Consider the following 13,088-nt stretch of genomic DNA (forward strand, 5'->3'; position numbering starts at 1 on the left):
GTGGTCTCAGTAGTTGTGGCTCGTGGGCTCTAGAGCGCAGGCTCAGTAGTTGTGGCGCATGGGCTTAGTTGTTCCGCTGCATGTGAGATCTTCCCAGACCAGGGATCGAACCCATGTAACCCTGCATTAGCAGGTGGATTCTTAACCACTGCTCCACCAGGGAAGCCCTCAAGATAGTTTAAGAAAAGTTTATTAAAAAGAATTTATTTCTTCTCATAACTAAAGAGTGTAGAGGTTATATGCCTTCAAACATAACTGATTCCAGTTGCTCAAGCAATAATTTGTCTCTCTTATCTCCATTTCTTGGGTCTACTTTCATCGATGTTAGCTTTATTCTCAGGCACACCTTCTCCACATAAAGATGGACCTCTGATAACATCAAAAGTACATGATCCGTTCAGCTGAGGATTTCAGACAACATCACCTGTGGTCCATATTGTTATGCTTAAAAGGTCATGTGCTTTCTCTGTGGCCAGGGAGGCAAAGCCAAATGATTGACAGTCCCATCAGAATGACCCAGAGCCCTATCTGAATTACAAGGGGTAGTAAAAAGGCAATAAGAATAGAATACAGAACAGACAAAACAGTAACAGGTTTTTTCTTTTTTTTTCCCCCATTCACATCCTGCTTTTCACATGAGTCTTTATTAAAAAAAAGTTTTCTGACATGGATTTAATTTACTTTTTTTTGATATGCTTCTTTGTTTTGATTTGTCGTACAATGAAGATGAAATAAAGGATCTTTCACCATTTTGTTATTCACAGATTAGTGGAATTGACGTTTGAGGTGGAAAGGGAAATTTTATAATCGTTATATAGTATGTATAGTATATTATATAAGTGATTAGAGGCAAAAGGAACTAGGGAAAGAATAAAGAAAATGACCCTCAGGAAATAAAAAGAATGTTTAAAATCCTCTTCTGATTTTTTCATGACTCAGTTTTCTTTGAATAACTGCATTGATATAATTCTTCAACCCATTACTGATTAGCATGTATTTCCCTTGCCTAAACATATTCTCAATCTCTGAAAAATTCAATGATTATGTCACAGCAAAACTTTAGAAACAATCTCAGTATCCACTAGTAGGGTCAAGGGGATGAAAAAAAATTTTTTTCTTCTATCCTTTTAGGTTCTCAGCTGGACTCTGTAATAAAAAAAGAGATTAACAAGAGAAAAACAGAAGTTTATTAATATGTATGTGTCATAGGAGAAACTCAGGGATAAGTTTTTCAAAGGCATGGCTAGAACTTGAGTTTATATAGCATCTTAAACAAATATACAAAACAAACAAAAAAAACCAATAGATTTTCAGAGAAGTAACAAGACAAAGGAAAAGGACTTTGAGTGTCCAGGGTGGCAAATTGTGGAAAGGTAAATATATAGGGGATTAATGGAAGATAAAGGCTAGTCAGTAGTTTGTTATGTAGAGTCCTTTGGTGCTGACAAGGGTCAAGGGTTGCTGTTGATTAATTTTTGTATAATTTAAGTCTTATTTTTAGGCAGATAGGGGAAGGACAGAGAGCTTTTCTTGTATCTGCTGCTTCTCAATTGCATTCACTTCAAAATAATCCTTATGCCAAAATGGCATATTTTGCAGGGGCAAACTATGTTCCCCTTCAAGGGGAATGGTTCAATTTTAAAAATTAAATTGTTGTATAGCTACTCAGTGGAGTATTTTAAAACCTTTTAAAATAATAATTACAGAATAGGATCAGTGGATTATATCAATGTCAATATCATGGTTATGATATTGTACTGTAGTTTTGCAAGAGGTTACCATTGGGGAATCTGGGTAAAGCCTGCACAGATCTCTGTATTATTTCTTACAACTGCATGTGAATCTACAGTTATCTCAAAAAATTTAATGGAAAAAAATTTTAATCATAATCATAAATACAGCGTATTAACATGCAATACTTAGTTTTACTTATGTGAAAAAATCAGCTTAAAATCTGAAGGGACACTATATTATAACTCTAATTAGATTATGCATAGGAAGAAAAGAGGAGAGAAAATACACCAAATGATCACAATGGTTTTATCTAAGTTGTTGGATTTTTAGACGATTTTTCTTTTCTTCTTTATATTTTTCATCATTTTGTAAGTGTCCTACTATGACTACATACTATAACTTTTCTAATCATCAAAAAACTGTAAGTTATCTTTTAAAAATACATTTAAAAATCTTGCTTTCTCAGCATGCCAATGTGAAGGAAAAGATAACCGAATTCCATTACTGAAGGAAGTTTTTGAGGCCTTTCCTAACACTCCTATTAACATCGATATCAAAGTCAACAACAATTTGCTGATTAAGAAGGTACTTAAGGCATTGTGTCCTCTGAGTGTGTTGCATCCGATTTCATCCAAACTAAATAAGGCTAGAGTAGGTGCCTGCATAGATTGATAATGTTCAAGGAAATGTGATACTCTAGGGATCAGTATTGTTTCAAATACTGCCCTGGTAGAAGACATCACTGTACTGTAGGAAAGCCTGTTTCAGAGTGACTTGTCATGTCGCAGGCATGGATAAAAGTGAGCTTCTGTGAACCCATCGCTCTGGCATTTACCTAATTAACTTCTTCTAGTTTCACTTGTACTTAGTTTATAGCAAATTACTAAACAGTTGTCTTCTATTAAATAAATCATATAATGGTAAAATGTAATTTCTTGTACTTTATAAAATAATCTGAATTTGTGTATCAGTTCTTCCAAAATTTTATAGTATACACTGGCAGATAGTCAATTGTAATCCATTGTTTAAGTGAAATCATGTAAGTGGATTTACAAATAGGCACATGCATAAAATTTTGAATTTTCACATGTAGGTTTCAGAGTTGGTGAAGCAGTACAGACGAGAACACATAACAGTGTGGGGTAATGCCAGTTATGAAATTGTAGAAAAGTGCTACAAAGAGGTAAGCTTCATAAATGATACAGAATGATCTATTTTTGTTGCTGTTGTGTATCTTTAAATGTTAAGTAAATACTGTAATAATTTTTTTTAATATCTTTATTTCATAGCCTTGATGCAAAGGCAGACGGTACTGGATGGAAGCAACTAACCAGAAATTTACGAATAAAGATGATGAATTTATAGATAATGGATTTAGTAGAGATAGTGGACCTTGCAATTTAAGTTCAATATAATTGGACTGGCTCACAGAATTATTATTTTCACATGGTAATATTAGTTGTTTGCCAACATTTTATTAATTTTATTATGTATATTATAAAACAAAATATGATTTCTACTTTTTAGTGTCTAGTTTTTGTTAGTTAATCAAAATTTTTTGTGTAATTTTGAATTAACGAAAGTATTTAATCCTTCCACTCTATAGCTCAAGCTTTCTTTACCGTACCTCCCAAATAGAATTAATCAAATTAAGCCAGGATCATAATTATCAGGTAGTATATAAAAGTAGGGCCATCCACCAACTGAAATTTTTCTGTTTGAAGAAAATATATCTATAAAAAATTAAGTTGATATAGTTTGAAATGGTACACTAAGCCTCTATAAGCAAATTTAGCTGTATAATCAGCTAAGAGGATTTGAAATTCAAAGTGTTAAAAAACCTTAAACACTGAAGATTCTCTTTCAGAATACAAGTGATAGTGCAGAAGGAATACCATGACACAAGTAGTAATTCTAAAATACAAAGAATTCTTTTGAGAAGGTGTTCCTTCCTAGCAAAGAAGGCAAAAGCATAGATTCAAGAACCATTACAATTAAAAGTACAATTAAAAGTAATGAGGCTCTCATTAAGGCAAGTACGTTTTATTTATGTGCAGCAGGCTCTGTGAGATCCCAAGGTATCTGTGTACAAAAGGAGAGAACAGAATAATCAATGGGCTGAGTAGCTTCAGGTCTCCAACAATTTAGGACTGAGACTTCCATAACTAATCATTGTCTGATAGTATTTTCATATGTCATTAAAAGGGAGATAGTATACTGGAGGCTTCATGACCGGCTGATCTTTTTACATCATTCAAAAAATTTTTTCAAATTAAAAAATAGTGATAATAGCAAATGCTAGAGAAGAAGAGGACAAACTGGATCTCACCTGCGTTGCTGGTGGGAATGTAAAATAGAACAGCCACTCTCTTAATTAGTTGGGTAGTTACTTACAAAACTAAGCATACACTTATCATATTAACCAGCAATCTTACTCTTGGGCATTTATCTCAGAAAAATGAAAACTATGCACACAAAAACCTATACATGAATGTTTATAGCAGATTTATTCACAATACCAAAATCCTAGAAATGAGCCAAATGCCCTTCAGTGAGTACGTGGCTGAACAAACTAACACATCCATACAATGTGATACGATTCAGCAGTAACGGGGAATGAATTACTGGCACATGCGACAACCTGGATGGTCCTAGAAGGCATTTTGCTTAGTGAGAAAAGTTAACCTCAAATGGTTATATGATTACATTTATATAACATTCTCAAGACTACAGACATGAAGAGCAGATTCGTGGCTCCCAGAGGACAGGGACTGGGTGTGGGTGCAAATACAAAGAAGTAGCAGGAGGGAGTTTCTGTGTGGTGATGGAACAGTTCTGCACCTTGATTGTGGTGGAGGTTACACAAATCTATACATGGGTTAAAATTGCATCGAACTATACACATGCACAAATGAGCACAGGTTTTAAAAATGGTGAAAACCGAATAAGGTCTACAGTCTAACTAACAGTAATATATCAATGTCAATTCCTGGTTTTGATACAACTGGCTACATCAAATTTTACCATTTGGGGAAGCTGGGTTAAGGATATACAAGACTCTACTGTATTTTTTTTTTTTTTTTTTTTTTTTTTTTTTTTTTGCGGTATGCGGGCCTCTCACTGTTGTGGCCTCTCCCGTTGCGGAGCACAGGCTCCGGATGCGCAGGCTCAGCGGCCATGGCTCACGGGGCCCAGCCGCTCCGCGGCATGTGGGATCCTCCCAGACTGGGGCACGAACCCGTGTCCCCTGCATCGGCAGGCGGACTCTCAACCACTGCGCCACCAGGGAAGCCCTCTACTGTATTTTTATAACTTCCTGTGACTCTATAATTATTTCAAAATTAAAAGTAAGTTCACTTTTGGTCCAGAATCACAGAACTTTTCCCTTGATTCACATATTTTTCTAGAAGCCTCTGGCTTTCTGTCATTTTAGAATTTAAAAACTCCAAAATTTTCAGCAGCAATTTTCAAACACCGCAGTAAGAATGTCTCAACAATAATTGTCATTCGTATTATGAACATGCTATATAATTAAGTCATGTATCTTTTACAATTCTTAAAGTATGATTTATGAGAATTTCATATTAGCTCTTTAATTCCCAGATGCTAGAAACTAAAAATATAAAAATAAAAGAAAGTGGGGGGACACAGTGGTGCTGGGAAAAATATGTGGCACTTATTCTCATCTAATGACATTTTATTCGCTCATACTTAATGCAGTTGCTTTTATCCTTGGCTGTGTATTGGAATTACCGGAATTGTTTCAAAAAATACTAATGCCTGGGTGCCATTCCAGATATTCTAACTGAATACAGGGACAACCAGTTATTATGCCAGCGGTATGCCAGCATACCGCTCCTAGCCCTCTCCTACCAGTGACCTTGCATGGCTCTCCAGAGGTACCAGTTACTGTTTTTAGTTCTCTGGTTCCAAAGTTGCATAAGTTGTGAGGGTCAGCCCCTAGCCCTATTTCCTCCTATGAGCTCTGTTATTCTTAGTGTATGAATTTGCATAAATCAAAGTTTTTTCAGGGACTTGTATACTGTGTTGCAGCTGGAACACCTGTATATAAATAAACTGAAAATATTACAAAGCAGCATGTGAACTTAGGAGCAAAAGAAGTCCTCAAACTTATTTACTCCATTTTTAAAAAATAAAGAAGTAGGTAATTTAGAGCTAATATTGAAAATAAATTATGTTTTTGCATGATTTTTTTCAATATATTACTTTTATTCAGAAATATTCAAATTTATTATAATGTTTATTTGTTTTAAAGACAGACATAGAAGGAGCTGGAGGAGGTGGGTATGGGGAGCTCTTTACTGGGTACAGAGTTTCAGTTTTGCAAGATGAAAAGAGTTCACATATATATGAAGCTTGCAGTTGAAGGGTTTGGGGATCTTGAACACATTTTGTAATAGAAACTTAGAAGGGTGGTTAGATTCTTAGACTAGTTTACAAAGTCCTATTTACATTTGAAAATATGTATATGTAGCTGAAAGGTGACATATTTTCAACACCATTAATATATATCTATATTCATATCTGTATCATATACTGTTTAAAAATTTATTATATATATGGTTATTGAATATGTAGAAGGTTACTGAATATTTTATTTCTTTATCTTGTTCCAATTAAATTTGGTATGTTTAATCTCTACTGATAAGGACAAGCAGTAACAGACAGAAATGGTATTGCAAAAGCAGAGAGTAGGGAATAGAGAAACTTGAGTATCAATTAATACTATAGGCCTCCAAGATAGATCCTGAGCCATTTGTCAAGGACTAGTCATTTCTAAGTGTGGTGTGTTAGAAATGGATGTTGATAATTCAGGGAGTACTTTTAACAGATGTCAAGACACAGTCTTGGGAAATTTTGAAGGTTGTGAAATAAACCTCTTTATTTGAACAATATTTGAACAATATTGTTTGTGTCTTTTAGAATTCAGAAATTCCTATACTCTTCAGTTTACAACGTGTTCTGCTCATTCTTGGCCTGTTCTTCACTGGCCTCTTGCCCTTTGTGCCCATTCGAGAACAGTTTTTTGAAATCCCAATGCCTTCTATCATACTGAAGTAAGTGGTTACCCTGTTTTCATCAATTCTCAATTACAGGAAACCTAAGACGAAGACTTGTTGATATCAATGATAAAGAATAGATTGCTCTAGTTATTTCCATATTTGATATAATTAAGATTCATTCTCTAAAATGAATAATAAAGGTTTTAAAGTATTTACCTGACCCATTTCAGGTAACAATGACTTTCAGTGCCTGTGTACTCAGAAGTCAGGTAAAAAGAATTGAGCTTAATCATTGAAACATCTAATAGCAATTGCCCTCCACCTTCCCTTACTTCCTTCTGCTTGATTGACAACTATACCCAGCTGAAATTCCATTAAGCTCCAAATTCACCACTAGTATTAAATCATCACCACCACCACCACCACAACAATGCAGAAAAACCTCTGGAGATGGGAGGAAGAAAAGGATAGAGTTAGTTTTTATAAAACTAACATATTTATGTAATTCCATATTTATGTAATTTCTCTGCTGGGTATAAAGCCTTGCTTTTCACACACTAATTTACTACAAAGATAAAAATATATAAAACACTTAGCATTGCCTGGCAAATAATAAGCAGTCAATAAATGATAACTTTTATTGTTAAATTATCTTTATCATTATTATTAGAGAGCTTCATCTCACAATCCCCTACCCTTATAATGTCATTCCTAGCTATACATTTCTAATAATAACCGAGCCATGACAAAGGAATTCAGAGCTTCTGAGGAGATCATTTAAATGTGACTTCACCTGCATGAAAACTCTTTTCATCCCCACAGAACTTCAAAAAAAATCAAGCTGAACATTAGTGCATAAGTCATTAGGAAATATCATTAAGAGAAACAAGTTGATCAGTACCCCTGTACTCAGCATCTATGTTTCATGCTTGTCTTCCAGTTTGAGTTTGTTAGTTATGAGTATGTTTATTTTATCTATTCCCAATTACATTTACTAGCAGTGTTTGTAGCTGTTTCTGAAACGAAACAGCAGAAATCATTCTTGTCTACAAACAAACCATTTTTGTTTGTTAGATTAAAATAATTCCTAACCATTTATTCCTAAAGTACTTAGCTTTCCTCTGGTCAAGAGTGTACTGTTGTGCTCTCTAGATCATCTCCATGTGTTCCTTTTAGTAGCAAATATTATTAAAAAATAGACATATGAACAAACTTCATAGAATTAATTTTTTTCTCTAAAAAATGATTATGGATTAAGACACTGGTAGGATATTATGTGTTTGTATATTTTATTATTTTTTTTTTAAATTTATTTTTGGCTGCATTGGGTCTTCGTTGCTGCGCACAGTCTTTCTCTAGTTTCGGCAAGCGGGGGCTACTCTTCGTTGCAGTGTGCGGGCTTCTCATTGCAGTGGCTTCTCTTGTTGCGGAGCACAAGTCCTAGAGTGCGTGGGCTTCAGTAGTTGTGGCTTGGGGTCTCGGTAGTTGTGGCTCGCGGCTCTAGAGCACAGGCTCAGTAGTTGTGGTTCACGGGCTTAGTTGCTCTGCAGCATGTGGGATCTTCCTGGACCAGGGATAGAGCCCGTGTTCCCTGCATTGGCAGGCAGATTCTTAACCACTGCGCCACCAGGGAAGTCCTTATTATTTTTTTTAATGAAAGACGGTACTTCCTAAGACAACATAATCATTTGTTGTCAATAACTAGTATTTTGAGTTATTAAATTCTTGGGATTCCTGAAATTGCAATCAGGACTTTCTACCTGGGCTAGAGTTAGTGGGAAAAGAGGAGTTTATTTAGAGAGCTTCAAATAAAAACTGAATTCAGAGAAAAAGACAAAAAATGAATTTAGTGGACTTCCCTGGTGGCGCAGTGGTTGAGAGTCTGCCTGCCAATGCAAGGGACATGGGTTCGATCCCTGGCCCAGGAAGATCCCACATGTCACGGAGCAACTAGGCCTGTGCACCACAGCTGCTGAGCCTGTGCTCTAGAGCCCGTGAGCCACAACTATTAAGCCCACGTGCCACAACTACTGAAGCCTGCGCGCCTAGAGCCTGTGCTCTGCAACAAGAGAAGCCATGACAACGAGAGGCCGCGCACCGCAACGAGGAGTAGCCCCTGCTCGCCGCAACTAGAGAAAGCCTGCGAGCAGCAACGAAGACCCAACCCAGCCAAAAATAAAAATAAATAAATTTATTTTTTAAAAAATGAATTTAGTGTAGATAGGAGGAGTTAGAAAGGAAATAAGAAATGAAGATCTGGGGAGAATAAAAATCACTCTGTGCTGTTTAACTTAGAAAGAAGCTGAGGAATCTTCATAGTAGAGAGACTGACTAATCAGAGATGTCTCTGGACACAACCCAGAGTTAATGACACAGGTGCTGCTCTAGGCATCAAAGAGGTTGAAGAAGGAGCTCAGCTTAGGTCTAAAAGTCATGTATACTCTTTCAGTAGGAGAGATATTTTAAAAGGACAGGGCCTAGGTCTTAAAACATTGAAAGTGAAAGAAAAAAAATGCCTTTAGGGTTTTTTTAGTCTCATTTTTACCCCAAATATCTTTTAATCCATAGTAAAGTTTGGTTGTGTGTTTAAATCTACGACATAACAAAATTACAGCAGACAAAGCAAAAGAAAGAGGCTTCACCAGAAAAGAGAAGAGACATGAGTTCTGGGCACCCAGGGTCTGTGGAAAGATAACCTATTAATTTTAACCTTTGAATTGTAGCAAAAAATTAGCTTGAAATCAATGAAAATAGAAAACCCAAATGGGCTTTGTTTGAACTTATTTTTGCCCTTTTCCAAATATTTTTTAAACATATACTAAGTGCAGACAAGGCACTCTTTTTGTTTTTGTACTTGTTTTATTTTATCACACTGATATATTCCTGTGTTTCTAATTTATGATTTAAATTTTTTTTTGCCTCAGGCTAAAAGAACCACACACCATGTCCAGAAGTCAAAAGTTTCTCATCTGGCTTTCTGATATGTAAGAATTTTAGTTTCTTGATATACAAATTATTGTTTTAACTCTATTAAATACGATGCTTATAGTTTAGAGCAGGCTTTCTACATGTAATTTGTAACAGGGATGTGTTGAACATCTACTATACAAACGGATGATGTATGAATCATTTAGAACTAGCTTAATTGCTAGTCACAAAACCTTAAGAAGAATTGAGAGATAATCTCATCAAACTCAGGAGAAAACTGAGCACCCACCTACCCGAAGTTAGATGATTTACAGTACTTGGCGTTATGTAGCTGGTTAGTAGCAGAGCCGGGATATATACCCATCCCCTCTACTTAGTCACTGTTTCCATGAGCCTGCAGTCAAAAATACAGTGAAACGAAGTGTGTATAGCAATGCAATATATGTAAGAGTATATATTGACTAATGGAACATCTCTCAGGAAAATCTGCAGCGAGACTTAACAGCAAAAAGGAAGCCCTGTCTATATGGTGGGCATCTACTTTAGATAAAATGCGTTAAATTCTAAGACGTGTTGAGTTTAATGTTAGGTAAACCCCACAAAGTTATTGTGCTATACTTTGCTTTAAAGTGGAACCTTGAATGCTTAAGTAATAGTCATAAATCACAACCTTTTATCACTAGCTCCTCTTTCATAGAGTTGGAAAACTAGTTGTATCTTTTCTCTGTGCCACAGGGTTTCTTCTTTTCTGCTGTATTCCTGATTTAATTTCTAGTTTTTAAGGATGCATTTTTAATTGGTGTTAAATGCATATGATTTTTAGTTTCTGTTACTTAATCATTCTAATAGACATAAACAGAATAGAAATAGTATGCGTAGCTTTTCAGTACAGTAAGTTCCCATCTTGCTCAAGTGATTTGTATTCTAAAAGTTCATTTTTAAGTTAGTTATTTGGAACTGAAAAAAAATGCTTTTTTTCCCTATATAAAGGATAGTGTAATTAATGGACATCAGGTTTCTTTTTTTGATATACATTTATTTATTTATTTATTTTGGCTGTGTTGTGTCTTTGTTGCTGCACGGGGGCTTTCTGTAGTTGTGGTGAGCGGGGGCTACTCTTAGTTGTGGTGGGTGGGCTTCTCATTGTGGTGGCTTCTCTTGTTGCGGAGCACGGGCTCTAGGAACGCAGGCTCCAGTAGTTGTGGCACGCAGGCTCAGTAGTTGTGACCCATGGGCTTAGTTGCTCCGCGACATGTGGGATCTTCCCAGACCAGGGCTCAAACCCGTGTCCTCTGCATTGGCAGGCGGATTCTTAACCACTGCGCCACCAGGGAAGTCCTGGACATTAAGTTTCTAAGATAGCTCACAAAAGACTAATTCATTTTGTAAATGGACTGTGATGTTATAGAATTTGACCCAAGTTCACTGCTTTATTTTAACTTGGAAAGTTAGGAACACCGACTTCCCAGTTATTTCTCACTCTCATTATGATGCCAGCAAGGAAAGTGAGGAAGCCCCTTCTGCACTGAGCTGCTTCAATAAGAATACATCTCCCGGGGATCTAGTGGCAGCAAGGAGTAGAAAGGAGTTTCAGCAGTTAAGATACAAATGCATCCACAGTAGCTATTATTGCTTGAGGCCGTTGGTTATATTGCCAAAACGTTGGGATTAAGTTCAACTAGGAATTAGAAACTTTAAATTGACTGAGTTAGGACTGAGGACTAATTTTAGTGCTCCTTTAGGGCTAAGGAGTACCTAAATCTGTTGTGCTTTTCTTTTCTAGTCTACTAATGAGAAAAGCTTTGTTCGACCACCTCACTGCCCGAGGCATTCAGGTAAGCTTTTGGAATGATGCATTTTAGAAACAGCGTAGTTTAGCAGTTTAACACAAGTTTAAGGGGCAGGAACTTTTAACTGACTTACTATGGTCCTGACTCTGCTTCTGCTGCTTTACTGGTTCTCATATGAAGACCTTAAGCTCTGCCTTACAGTTAACAAGAAAGTATTGGCATTTCAGAATTCACCTGTGTATTGGTGAGAATAGTTGAAGCCGAGAGGTGGGACGGTCATATTTAATGAGCAAAGTGGACTTTGTTTAAAGGGCTCAACGATTTCTTAAAATTGCAGGTTATTAAAAGGTTATTTTTAAGTGTGCTGAGATTGTAGTGGATAAATGCTGCCATAAAAATAATTTTCTATTTTAACATTTCTTCTCATATTTTTCATGTTTCTAATTTTCAGGTGTACATTTGGGTATTAAATGAAGAGCAGGAATACAAAAGAGCTTTTGATTTGGGAGCAACTGGGGTGATGACAGACTATCCAACAAAACTTAAGGACTTTTTACATAATTTTTCAGAATAGAAAAGGAGGTACTCAGAAGCATTCAAAGAAAACATGAAAAGACTTAAGAAAAAAAATTGTTATTATTTCCCTAAGCCATTTCTGGAATGGTAAAAGGTTTAATCAGTTAAGTGTTTATTACCTCATTTTTAAGCCTGTCTGAGAATGTAGAAACTATATATTGTATATCTATTTTAAACAATATTGCATATTTTACATTTGTAAATAGTTTGTTTAGAAAGAAAACTGGTTATGAGATGTAAGTAGAAGATTATCGATCAAGATTTCTGTATATGATGCAGTATTCTACTATTATAAGTAATTCTGAAATCAAAGACTATTGGATAAATTTGACATTAGTCTTCACTGGAATAAGATCAACTAATTAGTAAGACAGAATTATTGAAGGCCATTACAGCTATCCGAGTTGTCTTCTTATTTCTAGGTACATCTTAGTTAAAGGGGAAAAATACAGTGAAAGGAGAGCTCGGAAATCAGTGATGTAATTATCTGACAAGTTGAACATTGTTAGCAGAAAGCAGACTCAAAGAAATAACTGAAAGTTTATTACATGATCAGAAATAAAATCTGTAGACTAAATTCGAATTTCTTGGTTGCTGTTGTTAATAGGGACATTCTATTTGGAATCTTTTTCAGGTATGTAACAAAGCTACTGTGTCTTTTTTTTTGTAAACATTAAAATTGGACTTAATTGTAAATTAAGACAAGATGCAAATAGTCACATTTTTGTTTCCTCTAAAGAAATGTACATTTTCCATTGTTGGCAATGACTAACTGTCTGGACCTACATCTAGATTTTAAATAACATCTTGAATCCTAACAATCATATGAAACTGATGAAAGTGCGTATCACTGTGTCTAAAACTTATAGTATAAGCCACCTCCTCCTGATCTTTAAGAATCTATTCTTCTGAGTATTAGTGGAAAGAGAATTTCTCAAAGCATTAGGCATCACTTTCTCAGATTTTCTGACGTGACTTCATGTAAATCTGTTTCTAATCTTTTTGACTTACTTTCGTTATCTCTCTGGGAGGTAAG

The 13,088-nt window shown here is 35.6% G+C and overlaps 1 protein-coding gene across 1 annotated transcript in view; it reads left to right on the forward strand.

Annotated features, from left to right (window-relative positions):
* GDPD1 (glycerophosphodiester phosphodiesterase domain containing 1) overlaps window positions 1-12,050 on the forward strand; it is a gene marked incomplete at its 3' end in the record, with an annotated part of 43,533 nt that extends 31,483 nt beyond the window's left edge. Inside the window, exons 5-10 of the mRNA XM_079906124.1 lie at window positions 2,201-2,319; window positions 2,828-2,917; window positions 6,679-6,812; window positions 9,683-9,742; window positions 11,470-11,521; window positions 11,928-12,050. Of these exons, the coding sequence (XP_079762250.1) occupies window positions 2,201-2,319; window positions 2,828-2,917; window positions 6,679-6,812; window positions 9,683-9,742; window positions 11,470-11,521; window positions 11,928-12,050 (578 nt within the window). The remainder of the gene's footprint in view (window positions 1-2,200; window positions 2,320-2,827; window positions 2,918-6,678; window positions 6,813-9,682; window positions 9,743-11,469; window positions 11,522-11,927) is intronic.
* Window positions 12,051-13,088: the final 1,038 nt, after the last annotated feature.

This window comes from Stenella coeruleoalba (genome assembly GCF_951394435.1).
Source record: "Stenella coeruleoalba genome assembly, chromosome: 19".
Lineage (NCBI taxonomy): Eukaryota > Metazoa > Chordata > Mammalia > Artiodactyla > Delphinidae > Stenella > Stenella coeruleoalba.